The 25,095-nt window shown below is 52.6% G+C and overlaps 8 protein-coding genes across 8 annotated transcripts; 5 read left to right on the top strand and 3 right to left on the bottom strand.

Moving 5' to 3' along the window:
* Positions 1 to 3,308: 3,308 nt before the first annotated feature.
* On the bottom strand, positions 3,309 to 5,281 carry AYO20_11013 (hypothetical protein; the record flags this gene model as incomplete). Its single annotated transcript, XM_022649267.1, has 6 exons — positions 3,309 to 3,505; positions 3,567 to 3,955; positions 4,015 to 4,148; positions 4,209 to 4,543; positions 4,597 to 4,788; positions 4,840 to 5,281. The coding sequence occupies 6 exons, from the start codon at positions 5,279 to 5,281 to the stop codon at positions 3,309 to 3,311; spliced, it is 1,689 nt and encodes a 562-aa protein (XP_022494750.1).
* Positions 5,282 to 8,814: 3,533 nt separating this feature from the next.
* On the top strand, positions 8,815 to 10,335 carry AYO20_11014 (hypothetical protein; the record flags this gene model as incomplete). Its single annotated transcript, XM_022649268.1, has 5 exons — positions 8,815 to 8,967; positions 9,036 to 9,094; positions 9,184 to 9,238; positions 9,342 to 9,608; positions 9,700 to 10,335. The coding sequence occupies 5 exons, from the start codon at positions 8,815 to 8,817 to the stop codon at positions 10,333 to 10,335; spliced, it is 1,170 nt and encodes a 389-aa protein (XP_022494751.1).
* Positions 10,336 to 12,627: 2,292 nt separating this feature from the next.
* Positions 12,628 to 13,456, top strand: AYO20_11015 (hypothetical protein; the record flags this gene model as incomplete). The annotated part of the gene is made up of 3 exons (XM_022649269.1): positions 12,628 to 12,652; positions 12,799 to 13,034; positions 13,085 to 13,456. The coding sequence occupies 3 exons, from the start codon at positions 12,628 to 12,630 to the stop codon at positions 13,454 to 13,456; spliced, it is 633 nt and encodes a 210-aa protein (XP_022494752.1).
* Positions 13,457 to 13,956: 500 nt separating this feature from the next.
* Positions 13,957 to 14,948, bottom strand: AYO20_11016 (hypothetical protein; the record flags this gene model as incomplete). The annotated part of the gene is made up of 3 exons (XM_022649270.1): positions 13,957 to 14,385; positions 14,493 to 14,779; positions 14,879 to 14,948. The coding sequence occupies 3 exons, from the start codon at positions 14,946 to 14,948 to the stop codon at positions 13,957 to 13,959; spliced, it is 786 nt and encodes a 261-aa protein (XP_022494753.1).
* Positions 14,949 to 16,838: 1,890 nt separating this feature from the next.
* Positions 16,839 to 17,765, top strand: AYO20_11017 (hypothetical protein; the record flags this gene model as incomplete). Its single annotated transcript, XM_022649271.1, has 1 exon — positions 16,839 to 17,765. The coding sequence occupies one exon, from the start codon at positions 16,839 to 16,841 to the stop codon at positions 17,763 to 17,765; it is 927 nt and encodes a 308-aa protein (XP_022494754.1).
* Positions 17,766 to 18,262: 497 nt separating this feature from the next.
* On the top strand, positions 18,263 to 19,384 carry AYO20_11018 (hypothetical protein; the record flags this gene model as incomplete). Its single annotated transcript, XM_022649272.1, has 1 exon — positions 18,263 to 19,384. One exon carries the CDS (start codon positions 18,263 to 18,265, stop codon positions 19,382 to 19,384), a length of 1,122 nt encoding a protein of 373 aa, XP_022494755.1.
* A 401-nt stretch (positions 19,385 to 19,785) lies between these two features.
* Positions 19,786 to 20,834, bottom strand: AYO20_11019 (hypothetical protein; the record flags this gene model as incomplete). The annotated part of the gene is made up of 2 exons (XM_022649273.1): positions 19,786 to 20,619; positions 20,679 to 20,834. 2 exons carry the CDS (start codon positions 20,832 to 20,834, stop codon positions 19,786 to 19,788), a joined length of 990 nt encoding a protein of 329 aa, XP_022494756.1.
* A 26-nt stretch (positions 20,835 to 20,860) lies between these two features.
* AYO20_11020 (hypothetical protein) lies at positions 20,861 to 24,749 on the top strand (the record flags this gene model as incomplete). Its single annotated transcript, XM_022649274.1, has 3 exons — positions 20,861 to 21,065; positions 21,143 to 21,237; positions 21,288 to 24,749. The coding sequence occupies 3 exons, from the start codon at positions 20,861 to 20,863 to the stop codon at positions 24,747 to 24,749; spliced, it is 3,762 nt and encodes a 1,253-aa protein (XP_022494757.1).
* Positions 24,750 to 25,095: the final 346 nt, after the last annotated feature.

Consider the following 25,095-nt stretch of genomic DNA (forward strand, 5'->3'; position numbering starts at 1 on the left):
GGCGGCGGCTCCAGGCGAGCAGCCACATGCCGTCGGAGAGGGAACCAGCAGGAACAGATTAGCGTCTTGGCATCACGTGGAAGCAAAACATCAATTCCCCTCCATCAACAACATCCAACCGTCCAACCGTCTGCGCGGTCAAACCTGATTTGCACATCTTTCTCTCAATCACCCACTTGCCTGCATGACGGCAGCCGACTGTTAGGCAACCTTGAAGGTAAGGCTGACGCCATGGTAGGCCACTCGCTGGTAGGCCACCCTTCCTATGGCCCTTTTATCGTCTGCCTCTTCCAGGTTTCGACTGGTTTTCCTTTTTCCTCCTGCGCACCCGGACATCGCCCTTACAGTGTACACATCGCATCGCTACTAACCGGTTGCACTGGACTTTGAGACACCAACCCGCGCGCGGGGAGGCGGCAGCTCCTCGCGTCCCTCCCCATCGACCGCCATGGTTCCGCGACCAATGTAACCGATCTCAATCTTGGTGCAGACTCGATCGATTTCCAGGATTGGGGGTCTCTGGCCACAGCCCCCGACTTTTCGAGCAACTGGGATTCATTGGCGTTAGACGATGCACAATTCTTCGAAATGAACGGCCACTGGGCGTTGCCGACATGTCACCCAGAAGCTGAGCAACAAGAATCTCTTGGAACTCCCGCTCCTGTTGAAACCACAATTGCGACACTCGATGACTCTTTAGAATACTATCCTGACATACGATATGAGTGGCGCAATGCGTCATGCTTTCCAGACGGCCATGGCAATATGCCTGTACAAGTCCCCGGAATCTCCGATGGCCGGTCTAATGACGAAGTCAGACTTTTGAGCTCAAGCGACTCACCAAGTACCACCGAGGACAATGCCCACCATTGCCTCAAATGTAATCCCCCGAGAGCATTCCAAAAGAGACATCAGCTTACAACACATCAAAGACGGCACGATCCTCCCTTCATATGTGAGCAGAGTACGTGTAACAAGAGGTTTCAGTATCGAAAGGACCTCACGAGACACCAGAAGACCATCCATTCCAAGCACTACCAGCACACCGAACGCTTCCCGTGTCCTAACACAGGCTGCGAATGGAGCTTGAATGGGGGCTTCAAACGTCATGATACTCTTCGTCGACATCTCCGAAACGTTCACCCAGCATCAAATTTTTTGCCGATAACATGTCCTGAAAATGGTTGAAGTCATCTGAGATTGGGTTCTGCTGGCTTACGGAAGCCGGAATAGGACCAGTACACACCAAGGAGAATGGGTGTGGGCTGGTTCTGTTCCAGGTCCCTTATGACAGCACTCTGGCGCGAAGTCTTTTTTTTTCATTCCTATCGTCATCTTGCCACGGAACGGACATTAAGATATCTGGGGTCGATGCATTGTTCTACGTTGGCCATGAACGTGACCGCAGGATGGATTTCACGACAGATGCTCTTAGGAAGGTGACACCCAGCAACCCTTCCGGGACGAAGGTACAGGCGAGAAACGGCCCATCGCTTATACCGTCGTCTCGGAAGAGTAGCTTGATGTCGCCTTCATGAGGGCAGCTGAAAATGGAATCCGCCTTGCGTGTTCATACAATGCTAGATGCTCGTGATATCCACTCAAGCTTTCTCTGCCACCAACCTGGACTAGGTGTCTATGGCACAATTGCGCGAAGACAATCAGTTCGTTTTGCCCACCTCTGCAGGAGACAGTATAGAGACTGTTCGTTGTATAGTAACCTCTAAATGCCAAAAGGTCAAAGATCACGCTTTTAAACGTGCTGAGAAGTGTCTACCTCCTCTCGTTTGTGTCCGCTTACGTTTCTTCAAGTGTCTCGACCGATATCGCAGTTTCTAGCTACATGATGCTGTCCTGTCTAATTGTAACTTCGGGATCGCTCACGCCTATTGGGCAAGCTGGCAGCCACTGGTCCCTCGCGGGCTGTTTGGAGTTCAGCTGACTGTGTCGAGCCCGGACTGCTCAGTTGCGATGTACTGTATTGATGGATGATGGACCACGGCGGGTGCCAACGGGGCGGCCTACAGCGTGGCCTATGAGAGGCCTATCATATTCTCCGCCACAGCAACGTATCCCGATGGTTCATTCGAAGAGAAGAAACTTGGACCATGAGACGCCATCAAGCCTCTAGAAGACCAGAAGGTCTATAAAAGGCTTACAATAGACCGTCGATTGGAATCGATTCAGCAGTTTCGTTCCTCTTCTTCCTCAAGGAAAACCGCCCTTCACTGACCACAACTTCCAATGGCCGACGCCGTCGACTCTGTACACAGTAGGTCTATCCCAGTATAACTGTCAGTGGTTTGATCGAGCTGCTAACGCGTGTCTAGACCCTCGTCATGACATTTCTGTCAAATCCAACGTGACCTCAACTCAGTTTTGCGAACACTCCACGGTATCAGAGACTTTGCAGACCTCATGTTTGAGAGGTAGCGGTTCACCGAGACTCGTCAAAGCCGACCTCATCCCACACGAGCAGCAAGACGAAATCACTCGAGATCAGCAAACACGACTCTGGGTGCAGAGCTGCCACGGCTGTTCCCATGTCGGAGACCAGGAACAGAAGAGACGAGACTCGATCAGCCAGACACTTCGATCGGCGGCTGCACTAGCAGAGCAGCTTGAGAAGTTTAACGCCGTAGGGGAAAAGCCGGACAGTGACAAAGGAGTCGAGAACGAGCCAAGTTGCCAGAGCTTGCAGTTCATTGGGGGGTGGACGGACCAGAAGGGAAACCGTTATTGACGGCCTGTGGTTTTTCGACGTAGTGATATGAGGGTAATATCGACATCCCTTCCTCTTTCAATTCGACTTCGTTGATGGTATATTCAGGGCAATACTTGAGATGTCCTAAGGAAGACGCCCTGGAAATGGCTAGTGGTTGGAGATATGTCAAGCAAACTTACTATAACAATCACGAGCGAATTCTGTCCATGTTACCTGAGATCAGACCGGCCACATTTGCAGGAGGAGAGAGTCATGCCTGCATTTCTCCGTGACTTTGTCCAAAGTGCCAAGTTCGGCCGCTAGTCCCAATAAGGCCTAGTAAAGAATATCAAGTGAGATGGCGTACGAGCTAATTGCAACTGACGCGTCGCGCGTCGCGCCTTTCTAGCATCTTACAATTACCTCGTCCGCTCGTACACCTGAGGTGCCCGTAGTGGCTTTAACATACCAGCTCCCTTTAGGGGTTTTCTGAAGTCTCAATCAATCAATACACCGTCAGCACTGTATCTTGACTTGGTGGCACCGAACTACCCGACCTCTTCTAAAACAAACCGGGACCCTTCCTTTCCAAGACGATTATCCCCTAGTTCTGTGGTTGTCTAGGTGTGAACTTCATCTTCAATGGTGGCAAGGTCAGTGTGAATGTGTCGAGTACCTCGGTGTCAAACTTGACGCCATCTTCGCCGTCGGCAAACGCAATGTCGAAGCCCATGGCAACCCTTGACAAGACCATCCGAAGTTCCATCATTGCAAGCTGCTTCCCTACACAACCAAAAGCACCTAGTATGCGAATCAGTACCGGTTATCACACTAGATGGCTGCCCTGGAAATACGGCCATACCTTTCGAAAAAGGGAAGAACGGGCTCTTGTCCGCATTCATCTCCTCCCACCTTTCGGGAACAAACTCCAACGGGCGCTCGAAGTATCGAGGGTCTCGCTGGAGCGTGTGGACCGGAACACCGACGATGGTGTCTCCAGGGATATACACTTCATCAACCTGCAGACCTTGCGGAGGGGTAATTCGAGGAAGACCGCCTGGCACAGGGGGCTTGAGACGCAAAGTTTCATAGATGATATTGTCCAAATACGAAATTTTCGACTTCTCGTACGTCCAGTCCTTCTCTCCTGCAGGAAAGACGGTATCGAGCTTCTCTTGCAGTTTTTTCTGCACGGTCGGATGTCTCGCTAGGTAATAGAAGGAGTAGGCGAGAGCAGCCGCTGTTGTGTCACTGATAATGCGTTAGGCAACTCCCGCAGCCATGGCTTCGCAAATTGGACAGTGGCATACCTTCCAGCAATGATGATCAGGCGAGTATCCTCACTCAAAGCAAAGTCCGATGGCGGTGCAGACTGGTCATTTTCGTACTTGGCCTTGATCAACCAAGAAATAACATCACGGGGCTCGTGGTCCTTGCCCGTGGACTACAAATCAACTTGTCAGCAGCCTTTACCATATCTCAAACGGAGAAGATGGTGACTAACTCTCTTCTTCTCTTCGAGTTGGTTTCGACAGTACTCCATGAAATCCTGAAACGTGCCAGAAATTCCAGGAATGGCACTGAAAAACGCCAGCAGCCAGGGCAGTGTCCCGAGAGTGCCGATCGTGATCATCTGATCATGCAGCCCCTTGATGGCTTTATGCTCCCCTCCAGTGGTAAGCATTTCAAAGTCCTTGCTCAATCCAATGTCTCCCATGACATCGAAGGTGTAAAACATAGACCACTCTGTGATATTCATGGGCGACCCTGCAGATGCACCTATGCGGGATACCAAAAGATCTGTCTTGGATTTTACGCGCGGCTCGTATGTGGAGAGTGCTAACAGAATGAAGTCAGCAGCGGCTCCATGAGGGTGTGAAACGGCGCTTCACCTTTGATGCTGAAGCCACGGTCCCAAGCCCGTCTTCTCTGTCGCTGGATCTGCATGTCTCGCGTCGAGTTAATGGAGCACTTGTTTATGTCGTCCGACACTTGGCTATACCAGGTCGCTTTGGGCAACCTGGAAGGAGGTCCATATACAAGCTCAATGGCTGAGGCGCGGTTTATTGAAATTTCGCGAGGACCTAAGCCCAAGGTCAGCACAGACCGTTTTCGCTTTTCCAGATCCTGCATACCGATCCGAACGAAGTCCCCGTATTGCTTATGCAAGGCCTCGACTTCATAGTTGAACTGGACTTTTTTCATCGACCTCCGAAGAGCCCAGAATCGAGATAGTTTCGCGCCCCATGGTCCGGGGAATTTCCTTAGCCGATGGAAAAACAATCGATAGATGGCAATGCTGCCATAGACGCCAACAAGAAACGCGACGTCCACAATGAAGACCCTGAACCCTGCCGCCAGTATGCCATACTGTGCGACCACGGCATAGCTCAAGAACGCCACCGTGTTGAAGCTAGAGAAGAGGATGAGGAGCGTCCATACTCGATTATCCAGCTCGATTGGACGTATACTTTGGTGGAAGATGACTCCCAAGACGAAAGCGGTGGCAGCGGTGACTCCGAGCTCGGCTTTCAGCGCCTGCCTCAGCAGGATCGTGATCGGGCCCCCGGGTTCCATGCTTACGGTGAAGACCACCCCCTTCGAGCGATGTGTCAGAGTGGAATCAAGGTAAGAGGAGAAGCGTTAGAAGCTTGAGGGCCCCAGGAGGAGAGTCACCGGTTAATAAATCATCTACCGAAATGGCAAGTCTAAACAAACGGGAAGAATGAAGTGATACCAGGAGGGCTCCACGGATGAAAAGCGTCCTACCTACAGGCACCACGGGATATCTACATCAGACCAAGGAACCATACCGAGGCTCCCCAATTTCCCACCATTGCAGTGGTCCGACGCACCGCTGTGGAAACGACTTTGTTGGCGAGTTGAGGTGGCAGCAGATTTGCATGACCGTTGATATGCTAGTATGCAAGCAGCCACCGTTTTCCTCAGTCCCCGAGGAGGATCCGAGCTTGGGCACCCTGGGGCAACAAATGACACGACTACAGAGCGTAGCCTTGTCTCGCTTTATCAGGCAGGAAGGCTAATGGGTAAAGCCCAAGCTTGGGATCACGCCGATCTTTTATTTCCTCCAGGGACGCTCTACCTACAGGGCTCTATCTCGGATAAAGGGTGCGATCCCTGTGCGCGCCTTCTATCCCACCGTCCGGTTTGTGGGCCACGCAGTTCTTCATGTGCTTCACCACCGTTGCAGTGTGCAGATCTCAACAAGTAACTACCTACGTACCTAATGATTAGGCACTTGTGGGACTGGGACCACTGTCTACGCAGTATCCACGAGGAAGTCGACATTTAGGGTTCGCCGCGTGCACCATTGGGACCGGAACCACAGAGCCGGGCACTTGGGATATGCAAGGCGCCGTTTCTAGATACTGACTTCAGGTTGTCCTTGACTGGGACTCAGGCATATGTATGTACCTGCTCCAACAAACTTGCGATCATCGCCCCAGTACCTGCTTGGTGCTCGTCTCGCCTTTTCTATCGATGTGGACAAGACCTTTGCGGCCCGCACGGACAAGGCCCGCGAATAGGTCGGGCCCGATATGTTTCGTCCTTTGTCGATCAGTGGGGTTTTGTTACTGGAGCTGTGGTCCTCGGTGAATCCTACCATCCATCCATTTCTTCAGTACCTAATAGTATTACAGGCAATGTTGAAGCCGCCCTCGGTCCCCAAGAGCGTTTTACTACTTGGACTTGGTAACTATTGTCCTGGCCGTCCACCAACCGCCCACCCATAGTCTTTTTTCCCTCCTCGTTTTGTGTCCGGTATTATCATTGTTATGTGATACTAACTAGAGTCGGTCGGGCAAGTGTCTCGTCTCATCTCGTCAATTCATTGCTCCACCATTGTCCAGGAATTACTCCATCCTCGTACCTAAGGAAAACGCTTGGGAGTATGCAGATCATTGACTGCAGCGTCGCGTCATCGCTTAGAGCGGGCGATGGAGTTGAAAAAAGGGGCTCCCGAATAAATACTCCGACCTGGTGGTGAAGCGGCGACGCCGTTGGTCCCATCTATCTCCACGTCGCCTTGTCATCAATCCATATGATACCACCTAGAGCCTTGTGGAACAACCACTGAAGCCAGGATTCGACGTTGCCTCCTGTCCTCTCCCCATAAAAACCGAAAACCACTGCATGGGTACCTATACAAGGAGATCCTGTCGATCACTAACGGTCAATGTACCTACATGCCTACTACTCACGTACTCGGTAGGTACGGAGCATCTACGACTCGTACTCGTACACTTCGGACTCTCCCCCGGGACCTACAATGTACCTATCCTCTCTCGTCGATCCCTGTGCAACCAATACATTCGACCAAGAACCCCGACCGTTGCAAGTAATCATACCTAGTCGCATGGCGCCAATTGTGGGCTCCTTGCCCGCCCGGTCCGCGGCCCGGGTCGCCTCTAGGTTTTTGACGCCGTCAAGCCGCCCTACCAAGGAATATTGTTTTCGGTGCAAATGCCAGGAGAGGAGCCTCTAGACCCAAGTCCACAACATGTACCCGTTACCTACGAACAGACAATGCAAAAGCTCGCCGATGCACATGTCAAGTCCACCCACGTCCCCTCCATAGGTACCAGGCGCAGGAGTACCTCCCCCTCCCAGGCAGGTAGGTGCATACACCACCAACTACCAAGTACAGCGGCCTGTCCGCCCTCTTCTGTTTCCAGAACACAATCCCTTCTAGCGACGACTTGGTCTATACGCATCCCTTTTCGGTGTTTCAGGATCGGGGCCTGAATATCTCGGCAGGTACACCCCCCTCGCTCTGCTTTGTCTTTGTGGTCTTTATAGATCCCCCCCCCCCCCCCTCTCGATGGCACGAGTAGGGATTCCTTCTCGTCAGACTTTTGTTGATCGTCCAGGCGACTGAGCATATCCAGTCAAGTCTGGGGAAGATCTTGTCCTCGTGAAGTCGTGGTATCCTCTGCTTGTTCCTTCGCCACGGTATCGGTTAGGGCTTCGAGACTCGGACCTATGGATCTCGTACCTAGAAAGCCAACGCCTGAGCAAAGCCGGGGGGTTCCCTGTCCGCGGAGAATGCCTTTGTTCAATAATTCGTCTCACCTCGTCTAGGTGCTCGTACTCGGAGTGTCTCGTGGCTGGCAGGTTGATGTCGCGTGCAAGACCTATTTCGTAGCTGTTGAGTTTATCAGAGTCGAAGAATGCTCAGCAGGGTTCCATGTCCCCTTGGGCGTTACCCTCTCGCCATGCCGTTCTTCCTTGATGTCCCTGGAAAGCCCAGAAATATGTAGTAGTGTAGAGAGAATGAGTGAGGTTCCATCTCAGAAGCGCCTTTTGAGCTCTACCACGGCACCGAGCATGAGAACGAAATAGAACTGTCTATGACTGGTGTTCTGACTAGAGTACCGAGTACTGAATGGGTGTACTCTCCCATTCCAGCCGCCCTGCCCATCTCTTTGGACTTTTGCGAATCCCAAACAGGGAGTGGCTCACGCTTCCCAACCCCAATTTGAACCAGGATTCAATCTCGTTTTTGGACGAAAAAGTTTTTTCCCCTGCCACCCCCTCGGCTAGCGACCCATATCCTGTCTTTGGACGGGACAGGGACATGGGGGCCAAAGGGGGTTCCATGTCTCCCTATGTAGTAGGTGACTCGTAACGCGAACTACCTAAACGGTTCCCTCAAGCTCAACGGCTCTGGCTCCCCGGGCGTGTGATCGACGCTCGACAATTCCTTTCGAGGTTCTTGGGCGTGAGCCGTGGCCCACGGAAGAAGTCGTAAAGCCTTGTCACCTTGTCCAGGTTCAAGGTCAGGTTCAAGTCGGGCACAGGCACTTTGCCGAGAACCTGTGCGCCTGTACTAGTCCTAGTTCAATGGTTGGCTCTTTTCTGACCTCGAACACATACATATATACATACCAAGTAACAAACCTCGCATATATGCACCAGATCGACGACCTTTTCTCGTTTTGCTGGGCCAACGACTTCAGAATCTGCAGGTCAGGAGAGGGCACTTTTTTTTCTTCTCTTCGCTGCGCAACAAGCAGAAGCCTTTGTGTATGACTTGAAGTCTCAGGAGGAACTCAGGCTCGACACCTTTCTTTCTCGGGTATCCAAAGATGGCTGAGCCAAAGAGCCTCCAGTTGACGTGCCATGTGGTCATCAACATTCTCTTCGCCATCGGTGAAGGGAGCATTCTCCTGCGGCTCTGGACCCGAGCCGTCGTCTTGAAACAGCTGGGCTGGGATGATTGGGCAATGTTGGTTTGCCTGGTAAGATAGACTCCTTCAGCTATTTTCTTTGAAAGGCCAGTGTACTGACACTCGAGCGAACAAAATAGTTCTTCAACGCCGGTCAACAGGTGGTTTTGTACATGTTTCTCAATCACGGCGGTGGAAAGTATGTACTCACCCACGCACATCACCACACAAACGGTTCCCCCTTTGTCCTGCTTCTTCATCTGCTAAGAACTTCCTCCCCAAAAACAGAACCATGCAGGCCGTGCTGGCAGATAATCCAGAAAACCTGACGACACTGTTAAAGGTGAGTTTGTGTACCTTGTTTGGGAAACACACACACACACACACTCTCTCTCTCTCTCTCCTCATACCCACAAATTCACTAACAAAAGTCTCTCGCACCGCAGGTCCTCTTTGCCGAAGAAATATACTACATCTGGATGCACTTCTGGATCAAATTCTGCTTCCTGCTCTTCTACCTCCGGCTGGCCCAGGAAAGACGGTTTCGCATGCTGGTCTATGGCACTATCGGGTTGACCGCGGCCGTCACCATCGCCATTTGGCTGATATACTCGCTGCAATGCCACCCTTTGCAGGCATTTTGGTATCCGACGCTGTTCCCCGATGCGAAATGTCTGCCACCAAAGGTGACGTACTTTGTGCCGGGAAGTTTGGTAGGTCGTCTGCGTGATTGTTCCTGTTCCTTTTTTGGTTGGCCCCTTTGAAAAACTTCAATTTGGCTAACGAGACGTTTGGGAATGACAGGAACTCGTCCTCGATTGCATCATCCTCTTCCTCCCCGTTACGGTCTTCTGGGGTCTTCAGATGACCTGGCGCCGCCGACTCGCTGTGTATTCTGTCATCACCATGGGTGGACTGGTCGTGGTCGTGTCGGGCCTCCGGCTGATCGTGGTCAACCAGTTCGCCACCAACCCGGACTTCACGTACATTCTCGGTCGGATGATCCTGATCTCGGCTGTCGAGATCCAGGTGGGCATCTTCGCCGCCAACATGCCGGGAATCAAGGCCTTCTGGACTGTGTGGCGCAAGGGCGAGCTCACCTCAAACGGCACGAAAAAGTCCCAGGGTAGCGCAGGCGCGGTCAGTAGCGGACAGGCGCACCAGCTCGCGACCCTGTGGAACAGCCGCGCCGGTGGCGCCGACAAGAACAAGAACAAGAAGGGCGAGCAGGAGCATAACAAGGAAATCGACTGCGACGGCGACGGCGACGGGTCCGAGCGCCATCTCACCCGGTCGAGGTCGTCGACTGAGCTGTCTATGGGCGTGGGGAAGGGCCAGATCAGCGTAGCCACCGAGTACACCGTGACGGATGACGAGGACTTTCGCCATCTGCGTCGCCAGTCCTACTACCACAACGCGATTCCGGACAATATGAGGTGAACGGCAAAGCCTCGATCACATCAGATGGAGAAGAAAGCAGCTGTCAAGAGATAATTGGTAACACAAACAGGGAGTCGGACACAGACCTGGAGCAGGTTGAGCACTGCAGAACCACGATGCCACAGTACAGCAGCAGCAGCAGCGTTCAGGAAAGCTGAGCTGTCACAAGAAAAGTCGCACGAGAGATGTATATTAGCAAAAGACCAAATAACCAGAATACCAAAAGCCAATATAGGAAGATTAGGCCGTTCGTTGGCCCCAAGGCAAGGGCTAAAGGGTGAATCTCATGCGTCAAGGAATCATCATTCCAGAGAGGATACTAGAGGTTGCGCCCTTCGTCCTGGGCGTCAGTGTCAGTGGCCGTGATCCGGTCTAATGTGGGATTTTTCTGGTCCTCGTAGGGCTCGTCTGAATAGACCTTGGAGTAATCGCCGCTAAGATCTCAAAAGGACTAGCGTTATGGTCAATGCATCGCCTTGGCAACAACTCTCACGTGACTGTGATCACGTGTCAATTAGCATGAGTATTTCCCGCCTCTTGTGTCGTCTCGTATCCGGACTCCTCTCAATTGAATCAACCTTTCACTCTTACACTGGGCAACCGGTAATTTTCTCTCTCTGTAGAGTTCCTCATACCATTCCATCAAGCGAAGGAAAACAAAGAGGGGTTGTTGCCTCGTAAGGTTGTTTGACTTCCACCAGAACCGAAAAGAGCCAAAACACTCCTTTTCAAAAAAAAAAATCCGAGTCTCAAAAAGCATATTTTACCTCTGAGAGAAGCTGAACTGTCACACTGTTTATTGTGAGTAAAGTTTTACGCCAGCGACAAGGCAGACCAGGACGTGGCTTCGGCTGTGACTTTCTCCCACGCAGATCCCTACCGAGTTTGGTATCCAGGCGCGTCGATCTGCGCAGTGGTGGAGACTGATGCCACCGCTGCCTTCTCCTTGTTTGAGGCCTCTCGGATACTACATCCGGATTCGTCATTTGTACGAGATACGTATGGGATACTCCCTCTTTCTTGGTACTGGTTTGGATAAGCGGTATGAGGTGCTCAGTACACCTGGGTGCGGTACTCGGTACTTGTTGCTACCAGCAAGGACTTGAGGCTTCTCGGCTCGTCGATTTCCCGTCTCGTTCTTGGCCTTTCAATATATTCAAGATTGTAGTTGGATGGCAGGTCATCGACCAGCAACCTCAACGACGAATTCTTTCCAACAGCTCGTGTGCTTGACACGATCTTTCATCCTAGTTCCATCAAGGTTCATGAGCTGCAAGAGACGCATGAGGCTTGCTCTTCCGAGTTTGTGCACTGCATGAAAAGCAAATCTGCCTGACATCGGACCGATCCTTTAATGTTCGTCGCAGTCCTGACACCCTCCTCGAGATCTGTCTTTCCCGAACCATCGATCACTAGTCTCTTCTCTCCTGGATAATATGTCGGACTCTTACACACTCGCTCTTCGAAACGATCCCAACAATTACCCGCTTTTAGACTGTCTTGGACTTTGAGAGGTAGGTGGGATGATGGCACATTCAACAAGACTGCGTCGAGTCGCTGGATAATCGCGATAATCCATCTCACAACACGTCTTGTCAACTGAACCGAGTTTGTGCAAACCACGAGCGACCGAGATGGCTTGACGGGATGCTTTAGGCCTGGGATCAGCACCAAAAACCCCCTGCATCGGAAATGATCTCCGCTGCAGGGTGGCAGTGCAACGTCCGAGCTGCCCGGGTGTTTTGCTTCTGAGGAAATGATCGGCAACGCGCTTTTGACCGCTAGACAGACTGTGAATGGTGAGCTTCATGATCTTATTATTCATGTTGGTCTAGTCGTGGTCTGGACTCGCGCTTATTGTCTTGGTCCCAGCATGTCCAGTTGCTCTTTTCGGGATCTAAGTACATACGACCAGTACTTGGGGGTTAGGGTCCTGCATGCTTACTTGTAAGGAGACCTCCCAACTTCAGGAATGAGGTTTTTGTTTCTTCGACAGAATTCTTACCCCTTGACAAGTTGCGATCGCCAAGTACAGAGCAAAGAATGTACCGTCTTCTGCTCTTCCCAGAGTTTTCCTTTGGACTATCATTCCACGGGTAACCTGCGAGTACCGGTTCTCGCATTCACGAGGAAGGTAATCAGGCGTGATCATTGAGCGCTTGTTTCTCCTTCGTCACGATCCAGGAAGATGAGCCTTGGGACCAGACCGTCGCCATTCCGGGAGGAACCACTGCAGGAGCCCTGTTCGAGGAAACACTCTCCATCACATCCGCACAACAGGACGAGGACAGGATGCCAAACGTGTCGGGACCGCAAGGTACGCGGGTCACGGTGGATGATGCTGTGACAATCACCATCCTCCTCCCCTTGTCTATACCAACCGATCATGATTTGACACTCATCACATTCAACCCAACTGATACAATCCTCCTTTCAGGTCAAATGCGACGAGGTACGGCCTAGATGTGAACAGTGCCGACGCCTTCAACTCCTCTGCGGATGGAAACCGCGACTTTATTTTCGCCACGACACGGCGCGCATCCTTCGCCAGCATTCCAACGTCAACAAATTCAGCTGCCGCGTTTGGCGTCGCGACAGTGCTTCGGAAGTCCTTCCTGGCCATCGCGACGGCTCTCCGAGCTTCGATGCGTGCCACATCACTGAGCAGACGAGACACCAAGCCACCTCTGACAATGCAGGTGCCGTGATAATGGTAGCCACGCCCGAGAGTTTTGAACATCTCTCCCAGTATCGCCAATCTCCAAAGAGAGATCAAGTCCTGTGTCCCTTTTCACCAACTTCAAACATATCACAAGCGTCAAAATATCCCGTCCCTGTGCCGTGTGGAGAGCCCCATGAATCAGACCCTAACGTCCATATGGTCCGGACGAGCAATGACATGCACGCCTTTTTGAGCCTGGAATCCGAAGGTTGGACGCGACCCAAGGCCTCCTCCCGGAGTCCGGGGGTGCGACCGAAACGAGTCGATGGATCGCGTGGTCCTGTCCGCGTGTTGGCGAAGGGGAATGAGCCCTCGCTCTTGGCCGACTATGGAGCTCGCATCTGGCGGGATCTGGCGCGGACGACGGCCGAACACCTCATCTCTTACCGGTGCAAGTGATGTGATGTGTGATACTCTGAAGCCCGTATGAGAGTATTATGAATCTCGACTTTCGAGTCTAAACGAACCTAATCGCTGTTCTGTTACAACAGTGGCAGATGTCTCACCACCTACATCGCATCGCATTTAACGAGAAACATGGAACGCTGTACAAAGTCATCGGAACTGGGTTTTTAGTATGGTGTTTTAATTGGCGTAGCCAACTTTTTGCTTCGGGATTGTCATCTGGTTGGATATGTCTCCATTTTCGCAGAGATGTGTACGATGAGCGGGAAAATATTGGTACATTTTTTGCAGAGTTTGGATAAAATGCTACGATTTGACCAAATGACCTCAGCATATGACACGAGCACAATACTGGATTCAAGATGCATGGCCAGGAAGCGGGTGGGCGGGATTACAATCGATCTATCTATTCGGCTACAACAATCCCATCTACCACCCAATGCTATCAACCCCCTCGAGCACTATTCGGCCTCAGTTACCACTCCTCCCAAGAACTACTTGCCGCAGTATCCGCCGTCCACAATCAGACAGGCCCCCGAGGTGAAAGTATTCCCCGGAGCGACGAGGAAGAGCATGGCGGGGACCAGATCCTGCGGCTCGCCCCATCTCTGCATCGGCACCCGCGTCATGAGGTAGTCGACCATCTTCTGGTCGTCCTGGTACTGGGCCGTCATGGACGTGCGCATGAACCCCGGGGCGATGCAGTTGACCTGAATGCCCTTGCCGGCCCACTCGTTGCTAAAGGCCTTTGTCATCTGCAGCACGGCGCCCTTTGTGCTCGAGTAGACGCTCGTGTTGAAGCCGGCTTGGTACGAGGTGACGGAGGCGATGTTGACGATTTTTCCTGGCCGGTTGAGAGAGAAGAGCTTGCGCCCGAATTCTTGCATCGAGATGTAATAGGATTTGATGTTGACTTCGACCAGCTACACACAACAGAGGAAAAAAGGAAGGATGTCAGTTTTTTGGGTTTCTTTTTGGAACACGAACTGTGTTATTGTTGTTGTTGGGAGAGTCGCGGGTTTCTACTCACCAAATCAATCTCGTCGTCGGTCGCATTCTCGCAGAGATTCCGCCGCATCACGCCCGCGCAGTTGATCAGAATGTCCGGCACAATCCCGGCCTGCCATATCGACGCGTAGCAATCGCGCAGGCTCTTGGGGTTGCGCAGGTCGCAGTGGAAAGCTACCAGTTTCTTGCCGACGCCTTCGACCTTGGCTTTCAGATCTGCCGACTGCGGGTCGTTGGGCGCTTCGATCGAGACGATGGTCGACACGCCCGCTTGGGCCAGGGCGGTTGCCTGTGCCGAGCCCAGGCCACCTGGTCGTTGTGAGAGAGTGAGTGAGTGTGTCGCAACACGACGAACAAAGGACGTGGTTGGCTATAGCTGGAGGGAGGCGGGGGCGTGTTATTATATACCTGTTGCTCCCGTCATGATGGCCGTCTTCCCCTCCAGCGAGAACATGTTTCCAAGATATTGCGACGCCATGATGGATCGAATATGGATCTGTCTCACTCTGTCCTCTGGTCACGAAAGGTGTCTAGGCCCACGAGGTGAAATCGAAGCTCTTATTTCTTTTTCCCTAAACAATCCGTGACAGCGTATAGCACGGGGTGCAATAGATAGATAGATAGATAGATAGATTATGTATCTTTAGCTGGGAATTACTGGGAGGAAAAAAAAGTAAAAAAGTTACACAGCTCGCAAAAATCCACTTTGTCGTTAGCCGAGAAAAAACCATGTCTCGTCTCCAGTCCCATCCACCTCTCGTCCATACCTAGGTATACAATAGGGGACAACTCGGGGTGAGGTGAGGAGTAGACAAATACATACAGCCGAACCCGGTGCGGAGAATGAAGAATGAGGAAGGAAAGAATGGGGAAGCAGCGAAGTAGGGAAAGTTTAAAGTTGGAATGCTTGGCAGGGGGGAAGTCGGAGCCTCGGAGAAACAAGGCTCCGACTTCGGCGAATGTGAGATTCATGCGACCATATAAAGTAGTAGGTATCTGTCTGTAAATGCGTCGTGTACTCGTTGTCGTTGAGTCATTGCGCGTCAGATGCCTGACAAAATGCAGAATGTATATTGGTCGGACCCCTTAGAAAGGATGTGATGGCATAGTGGGATAGGAGTATGTGTATGTAGATACCACTCTCAGGGCCCACAACTACAACTCGATTCTTTTGAGGAAGCAGATGATGAATCATCGCGGTGCATTGGCATGCCTATTCTTCTCTTTTTCTAATCTCAGACCGCTTGTGATGATCTATATGCTGAATGACAGATTGGGCGATGTCCAGGCAAGAAAGAGCCAGGAGATTAGGAGGCAACATGTCCTCTCATCCGACCCGTATATGACTCTTGACCAAACCTCATCGCATATTTGAGGTACAGTGGCATCGGCGGACTTGGAGCATACTGCTGCTAGATGTGGCTATAGGGCTATTTTGAGCGAAATTGCTGACAAAGGTGAGATGTCCTGACTCCTGAGCAGGATCACCAAGGTTGTCAGATAGCCGAGCCCCCAATCCAGAACCCTGCGGCTTCCCGAGTAGGCATGTCAGTCCTTTATCCTCCGTCTCAAACGGGGACTGGCTGTCCAACACCAAAGTCAAAGGGTAATAAGGCCACTTCTTCGGTTGGAAAAATCGGACGGGGCTCGAACTGTCGTCACAACCCGCTGCATACATACCTCGTATTGGACAAAAACGGGTCAAAGGAAGCAGACTAAAGAAAGTAGCTCGGGTGGGCCTTTAATAGACCTGTATACGGTATGACCATTGCATCAACTGCTTACCGTTCAGTCATAGGCCCCCTTGTATAACCATCGAGGGGGGTTACTAAGCCTAGAACCAATCCAATGAAATAGTGCACCGTGACCATCAGGCCCAGACTTGGTCCTATCTTCACCGTACTCATGTGGACAAAGGCCATCCTGAAGGAAGTACCATGTCATCATCCACGTGGGAGTGAGAGCGATAGGGTCATCTTTGCCGTCAGCGTTGAACCTCAGGATTCACGATATAGTCCCCAGCCACATCAAACTCTGCACATCCCCCGCAAATGTGCAGTACAACATGAGGTGCTTTGTTCCGACAGGGCTTTGGGGGCGTCAGCGGAAAAACCACCGTCTCACCGTCGTTGTGCCGTTCGGTGTGTTTTCTTGATCTGGACGTGACTGATAATAGAACCTCCCCCGTTGCGGCGTGTGGCCAGACTAATGAAGCATTGCAGAAACGGATACGAAATATCTTTCTTAAAGGTCCGACTCGATTGCCTCCCCATCCAAGCTTGCCACCAAATATTCAACCGCTCGGAGATATCTAGTGAAGCAAGGGCGCCGACTTCATCCAGAATCAATAAATCTGTCACTCGATACCATGGGTTCCTACGCTCCAGCTTCTACAAGCCATATGTCGGCTCCCCAGTTGCACCCAAACGTAAAACCCTCCACCGGTACCCCAGCCGATAATCTCAGATTCCAAACCCAGACGAATTGGCAGGCGGGAGCTTCTGCTCCAGCACACCCTCCTGGTCTTCAGCCACCGCCGCCCTCGCCCAGCCCGCATGGACCATCACCGTCATCCTCGGGGCGTGCCATACCCCCTTCAACCAGAGGCTCGGCTAGCACAACATCCTCCATTGCCAGCGGGCAGAATGTTCCCCCACTCACACCTAATTCCGTCGGAACAACCCCCTCAGGCTCGCTGCGAGGGATCCCTCCTACGCCCAGATCTCAACGCCCCAGGACAGGTTCCATTAACAGCTCGCGAGTCCCGCCACAGTCGACTCGAAGCCACCCTACCATGGCCCCCACCATGGACACGTCGGCGCTGAGTCCCGGGGTTTCGAGTTTCTCTTTTGGCCGTCAAACTGGATCTTCTTTCACGAGCGTGGAATCGGGAGAGGACGCCACGGGCTCAACGCGTGGGCTTGCGCCCTCGAGTAGGCTCGGCAACAACTCTTCACCATCTATTGCGAGTCGGTCGAATTCATCCTTGAGCCAGTTCAGCTACACCAACAACAGCGCCGGTAGCCAGGGGGGCCAGCCCATGGCTACCAATCACCCGCAACAGCCCGTCGCGGGTGGCAGCCGTTTCCCAGGAGCATACGGCGACCACGACACTAGTGCTAGTCATCAAGCCATGGGCGAAGGAGACGGGAATTGGGGGGAAGAAGAAGAAGAACACTATCCCGAAGACGAAGAGGACGACGACGAGGGGTTATACGGCCATGTCGAGGATCCAACATTCGCCACGCACACGGAGGACGACGAAGAAGAAGATGAGAACGATTATCAGTACTAGTAGATAATGATGATGGATCCAACCGTTTCAGTGGAGATGGAGTCAAACTCACAAATATGTTCTATAATAGAGGATGAGAAATGAGCGAGGTAGAAGCGGAGAATTGCAACTGTTAGACTATAGAGAGGCTCTGGGTCGAACTCTTCTCCCATAGATCTCGGTTGACGAGATAGTACTTTGATTAAATGCATTTCTATAGAACAGACGATGGTGAAGCAAGTGAGAAACCCCCCCCCCCCCCCCGGGGCGGGCAAAAGCCTCCTTTTTTTACGCAGCCTTGCCTGGAAATCCACATTTGGTTGTGTGCCAAGCCCCAGCCTCGTCGACAACTGCGCCACTGACGAAACTCTTCCAGCATCAACCACCATCACCACCACCACCGCCACCACCACCACCTGGGCACTCTTTTGTTCCCACTCCTCGTCGTGTCGTTGAGACTCTAATTTACCCGGAGACGGATCCTCTGGGCTGGACTCTCGCTCAACTAGGTCTGCATCATGTCCAACTTTGACCCCAATGCGATCCTCCGCGGCGCGCAACTCACCTTTGTAGGCGCCCATCGAGCTCTCCAAAACCCGGAGCTGTTCACCACCGCACACTATCGACAAGCCGCCATCGCCGTCTGCGCAGGCCTCGCCATCCGCATCATCCTCAACATTCCCATCTATCTCGTCAAAATCTTGATCTGGATCACGTCCATATTCGTCAACCTCGACCATGAGACCTGGGACGACAAGGTCATCTCGGGCCTGGACTTCATCTCACGGTCGGTGCTTCAGATCCCTTTTGGTCTGATGATGATCATGGGCTCCGTGACCCCGACGCTGGACAACCTGTTCATGGAGTCCCTGAAGTGGGTGGACACGACGTACGTGCAGAAGCACAAGTCCGACGACCCGGCCACGTTGCGGGGCATGTACTATCCAACCCTCAAGATGTACTCGACGCATGGCGAGCGGGAGAAGAAGGAACGGCGGTCCCCGGTCGATGGAGTCATCATCTTCTTTACCAAGTACGGCCGACGAGCCGCGATCTCGCTGGCCATCTACGCCCTCACGTTCCTGCCCGGGGTAGGCCGGTTCGTCCTGCCTGCGGCGTCGTTCTACACGTTCAACAAGGCCGTCGGGCCCGTGCCGGCGGGCATCGTCTTCGCGTCCGGCCTGATCCTCCCGAAGCACTACATGGTGCACTTTTTGCAGACGTACTTCTCGAGCCGCAGCCTCATGTCGCGCCTGCTGGAGCCCTACTTCCACCGCATCCGCTTCACCCCGCAGCAGAAGAAGATCTGGTTCCTCGACCGCAGCGGCGTGCTGTTCGGCTTCTCCGCCGCCTTCGCCGTCATGGTCAAGGTGCCCCTGCTGGGAGTGCTCATCTACGGCATCGCCGAAGCCAGCACCGCCTACCTCATCACAAAAATCACCGAGCCGCCCCCACCGCCCGGCGGACGCGCCGTCCAGGAGTTCATCGACAGCGAGGTGCGCTGGAAGAACAAGCATCTCTTCCTCAACCTGCCCCTGGACCGTCTAGACGAGTTCAACGCCCGCTTGACCGGTGCGGAGAAGGTGGGCAGTGGTAGTCTCGACGAGGCCACGGAAGCCCCCAGGAGGAAGTTTACATAGAACGAACGGTTTCGGCCAAGTGCAGGTTTCCAGGTTTCTCAGAAGTATGAGTGGATGATTAGAACATGATCGAGGAAACGATTTGGTTCGGGATACACTGGTCTCTTTAGAGTTTGTTGGTTCTGGTACGGTTCAACATTCGGCTGGCTATTGGGGGGAAACAAGCAACGAGAGGATCTCCACAAGGACCAAAAAAAAGGACTGACAAGATTCAGTCTGGGTTCATTATGAATACATTTGATTTTTGATTGATCATTGACCGTAGTGGGCTTTTCTTTATACCTCCGACGTAATCCGCACGTGTAGCAGGGGGGAACGGCCCATTGCTATACAGAAATATACCGCCAAAGCACCCGCCATCTTGAGTGCTGTATATCCAACGGGCCTGGTGGCGATCCGGCTCACTTATACTCGTAGAAACCCCTGCCGCTCTTCTTGCCCAGCCAGCCAGCATCCACATACTGCCTTAGCAGCACGCTGGGCCTGTATTTGCTATCGCCCAGACCGGCATGTAACGTCTCCATGATGGCCAGACAAGTGTCCAGGCCGATGAAATCCGCCAGCGTGAGCGGGCCCATTGGCACATTGGTCCCGTTCTTCATGATACTGTCGATATCCTCCTTCTTGCCCACCCCGGTCTCCAAGCAGATGATCGCTTCGTTGATGTAGGGCATCAGGATCCGGTTGGCGAGGAACCCCGGGATATCGGCTGAGACAGAGCAGACTTTGCCCATCTTCTCGCAGAATGCGACGGCCGTCGCGAGCGTCTCGGGAGAGGTCTGCAGGCCGGAGATGATCTCCACGCCCTTCTGGACGGGCACTGGGTTCATGAAGTGCGTCGACACAACCCGCGACGACGCAGAGGTATCGGTGGGGTCCTTTGAGGTCGCCCGCGCGATCCTGGTGATGCTTATACTCGACGTGTTTGTGGCCAGGATGGCATGTTTGGGACATATTTCGGCCAATTCAGCAAAGATTTTTTCCTTCAACGACGGGATCTCGGGGACGGCTTCGATGACCATGTCCACGTCGGACAGGTCCGACATCTTTGTGGTGGGTCTTAACCTCTCTCTTGTAGCCTTTGCGATCTCTTCGGTGATCTTCTGCTTCGAGACATCCTTTGCGAGGAGCTTGTCGGCGAATGCGAGGCCGCGGTCGAGCGATTGTTGGGAGGTGTCCACAAGCGTGACTGGGACTTGGGCTTTTTGAGCTGCGACAAGTGCAATTCCTAGACCCTGTTCGTTGTTAGAAGCTGGACATGGACTTCACAATTTCAACTATGACAAAAGCATACCATTTGACCAGCACCAACAACACCAAGCTTCTTCACTTCGAAGCCCAATGAGGGCGTGGAAGAGAACTGGCGGTTGAGCGAGGCGAGCCTCTGTGAGGCAACTTGCGACTTTGAAGGAGCCATCAGTCGGGAGGAAAATCTCGACAACGAAGCCATTGGGAAAAGCTGTTGGCAGTCTACCTATGCGAGTTGAGGAATCTCTCGACTCGAATGCGCCCGCTTGTGCTTCAAAAGGTCTAGAAACGCCGGGATTTCTCCTTGAAGCGCCCGCCAAGGTTCCCACTCGCCCTTATCGAAAACCGAGGCTCACCGATAAGAGGCGAAACGTGCACTCTGGGGGCTGCATGGTCCGCCCGAATGCCTTTAACGCGTCCGGTGCACGCGTGGGTACGCGTGTCTTTCCAACACACGCCTCTTCGCTGTCGTCAACTTCCTGATTTCTCGACAATGACGGTAATGACTAGACGATATGGACTATATTGACGACAGCAATCCTTTCACCAAGGCCCAGACCGTTCATCCTGAAGTTCGGGCCTATGTCTACAGTCTCGTTAACGCAGTATGTGTCTCTTCGTCTTGGTTAACACCGAATATGCTAACGTACGCTAGCTTGGTGGGAGTAGTACAGACGACGATGGCCGCTACGTCCTCGGTGACGACGCGCTTGCCTGTCTTCGAGATCTCAAGCGGTGGCTGAAGCTGTACGACGAGAAGAACAACCGACTCGATGTCGCGAGATGTCTAGCAGAAGCCAAGCTTGTCGGGGGAGACCTGATACCCATTCTCGCCTCGTGGCCCGAAGACGGCAAGGAGAACAAGCTGAAGGCTCGCGTCGCGCTGGCATGCTTGGAAGTACTGGTGCCGTTAACATGGCCACTGGAGACTACAGGAGAAATGACCGTTAACCATCACCGACACACGCCATACATTCAGCAAGCACAAGTCGTATACAAGGCCGCCGTCCTGGGCTGCGACACTAGCAATATCCTCCGGCAGGTAGTGCGCATTGGCTTACCCTCGATAGCCGTGGCCAGAGACGAGAGAACAAGCCGAGACGAAGGTATACTCAAGCTTATGCTCTACTTCTTTCGAAACATCGCCGTGATTCAGCAGATTCCCAATTTACCTAGCCAGGGCTTGGATTCAGAAGTCTCTCGATCGGCGACCATAGAGGCGTTCAGAGACCAAGATGTTTTTGCTCTGCTTCTGACCATCTGCTCAAATATGGGAGATGATTTCAACTTGCAGGATGTTATTGTGTTGGACATACTCTTCAACTTGATCAAAGGTGTTGACCCGCGAAGACTGTGGATGACACAGCAAGAGAGGAAGAGTCAGGGCATCACGGACCTGGGGGCCGCTCTCGCTGTGGAGGAGAGCAAGAATCGAGACGCGAAGAAGCATCAGTGGAGCAGACATGGACGCTTCGGAACCATGATATGGGTGAAACGGGAGGGAGAAAAGATGTCGGCTGTCTCGGGCCAGGACAATCTCCGAAACGATCAGCAGGCGCTGTTGAACATGGACAAGTCCAAGAAATGGAATAAGCCTCAACAGAAACGCAGAGATATCGACCACACAATCCACGATTTCGATCGTACTACTCATCTCACTGACTCGGCGGCCGAGAAGCTACGAAACTTCGTCGAAGAGTTCCTCGATTCTGGATTTAATCCATTCTTTACACATCTGCGCAAAGCCATTGAGCGAGAGGCAGAACGGCTGGTCGATGTCAATTATCGCCAGTTTTTCTATGCAGTGGCATGGTTTCTCGAAGCCGAGCGTATCCGACGAGAGACGCAGAAGAAGGAGGTCAAGCCAGACAAAGTGCGAGATGACTTTACCGATGAGAGCTATTCGATTGTTGCCGCGGTTCTCAATCAAGAAACTTTCATCATGCTAAATCGATTCATGCAAGTGTCCTTGGACAACAAAGAGTGGCAGGACTTGAATGCCTGCATGCGATGCTTCACTCAGGTTTTGCTTACGGTACAAGAGATGACACAGAGCCCGTTGGAAGAGGATCAAGAAATCGCGGACAACATCCAAAACCGAATCTTTTACGAGGAAACGACGCATGATCGGGTCGTGGAGATCCTGAAAGGCTACAAGGATCAGGGCTTTGGCTATCTCGACGCTTGCACGGAGCTCTCGCACGTCTTTTTGCGCATGCTGGAGAGATATTCGAAGGAGAACGTCGACCTGCAGATACGGTCTCGTCGCAGGGCGAAGAAGAAGCGTCAGGAAGAGAGGAGAAAACTTGCTCAACCGGGTGACGATCCTGCTGCAGATGACGAGGTGTCCGAGAATGAAGATATCGCCGACGTGGTTCAAGTCTCCAAGGAACGAAAGTTCGATTTCAATCGATTCGCGGCAAAGTTCTCTACACAAAACTCTGTCAACACCTTTGTCTCTCTTACAACCTTATACCGAGATCTCAGCGTTGATCAACTCAAACGTGCCCATCGATTCTTTTATCGAGTCGCGTTTAAGCAGGACTTGGCTGTCCTCCTTTATCGTATCGACATCATCGCCCTTTTCAACAAGATGATCAACGGACCGGATTGCCTCGATAGGAGACATGCAATGTACAGAGAATGGTCGGAATTTGCCAGACAAGTGTTCAAGAAGATGTTCAAGAAGATCGATCAGCGACCCGAGCTGATAGTGGAAATGCTATTCAGTAAAATCAACTCGACACTGTACTATCTCGAATACGGTCAGGAGAAACAGACAATCGCAACCACTCGTGCGCCTGCAGAACTAGAAATCAGGCCAGCGCCCGGAAGAGATATCAAGGAACAGATCGGGATTGTCGTCACAGTCCTGCTGAAAGATGGCAAGGCAGATCTTGTGCGATGGGTCAAGACAACACTGGGAAGCGCTTTTGATGAACGACATGCTTGGGAAGCAGAAGCCGAAGCACGGAGACTGGGAATCACCGAGGCCGCACAAAGGGATGGAGAGGAACCCCCGGAAAACGTTGATGTCGGGAAACCATCGTACATCACTGTGCACGCTTCCTCAGAGGACATCAAAACGGCAATGTTCAAGAACGGAAGACTTAAGTTGCTGATGCGTTTGGTTAACTTTGAAATGCTCGGAGACGAAGACGTGCTCGGAGCGACGTGGATCATCCCCGGACAAATATCGGCCGGACAGCTTTCAGATCACAAGGCGGCAATCGAACAGTACGAACAGACGCCGTGGCAAGGGGAGGACGAGAATGAAGAAGCCGAAGATATGATCCGTCGTGCAAGGAACAAAGAGAAGATAGACCGAGATGATGGGGACGAAGCGCCGCGCGACGCATTCATTGACGACTCTGAAGGTGAAGAGGAGTTTCTGTTTCCGGACAATCCGCGCAAGAAGAAGTCCAAGGACGCCATTGCCGAACTTCGGGCGAAGCGCAAAAGGAAGCGAGGCGAAGATGATGATGGAGAGGATGACATTGACGAGGATCTTGCGGCCCAAAGAAGAGCCGCACGAAAAGCAGCTGCATTGGACAGGCGACGCAAAATCAAGAGTGAAGCTTACATCAGGGACAGTGATGATGAATCCGATGCAGAGAAGGACCGGCTCTTCTTCGAGAGGGAGGAGCAGATGCGAACGAAGTATGCAGAAAAGATTCGCAATGAGCTTCAAAACCAGACCAGCCTAGGTATCAGTGAGCAGCAACCGAAAGCAACGAAGAGAGCCAAGAAGCAGCATGCTGCTCAGACAGAGGAAGAGCGAGCGAGTGACGACGATCTGCTTATGACTGACACCGATGACCACCACACCGAGCCAGCCTCATCGCAGCAGCGGCGGGTGTGGGATAGCGAGGATGAGGAAGAGGACGATGGCGATACTCCAATGTCCTCACAAAGCGCACAAGCGAATATTGAAGCAGGCGATGGACAGATGAAGCTCCGCGAGCTTGACCAGCCACGCGCAGCTGTCGAACCCGGCAGCAAAACATTCCAAGCGGAGGTGGAATTGAGTGATGACGATGAAGATATAATACCGACAGCGAGACGACGGCCTATGGTTCGGGGAGGGTTCGTTGTGGATAGCGACGACGATGAGTGAAAGCGAAGACCGTGGTGGTTACTCATATAAGGAGAGGCACCCCCCTTATTAATACAATCGTTGAACTCGACCTCTGTGTCTTTTCGTATCCTCAATCCGTGAAGATGGACTCGGTAATAGGATGATATCGTGGTGGCTGACCAGGGTGCCAGGTTACACATGCCAATTGTAGCACATGTCGGGATGCGCCGACGGCCACTGAGCGACATCAACACGACGCCGATTGGCTGCCCACCTTCGTCTTCTCTGAACCACTTGTGGCCACTCTTTTTTCTTGCTTGCTTCTTCGTCTCTTCGTATTCCTGATAAGGCCTCTCGCTCAATGCCACGGTGAAAGAGGACCAGG

This window comes from Fonsecaea nubica (genome assembly GCF_001646965.1).
Source record: "Fonsecaea nubica strain CBS 269.64 chromosome Unknown Scaff130, whole genome shotgun sequence".
Classification (NCBI taxonomy): domain Eukaryota; kingdom Fungi; phylum Ascomycota; class Eurotiomycetes; order Chaetothyriales; family Herpotrichiellaceae; genus Fonsecaea; species Fonsecaea nubica.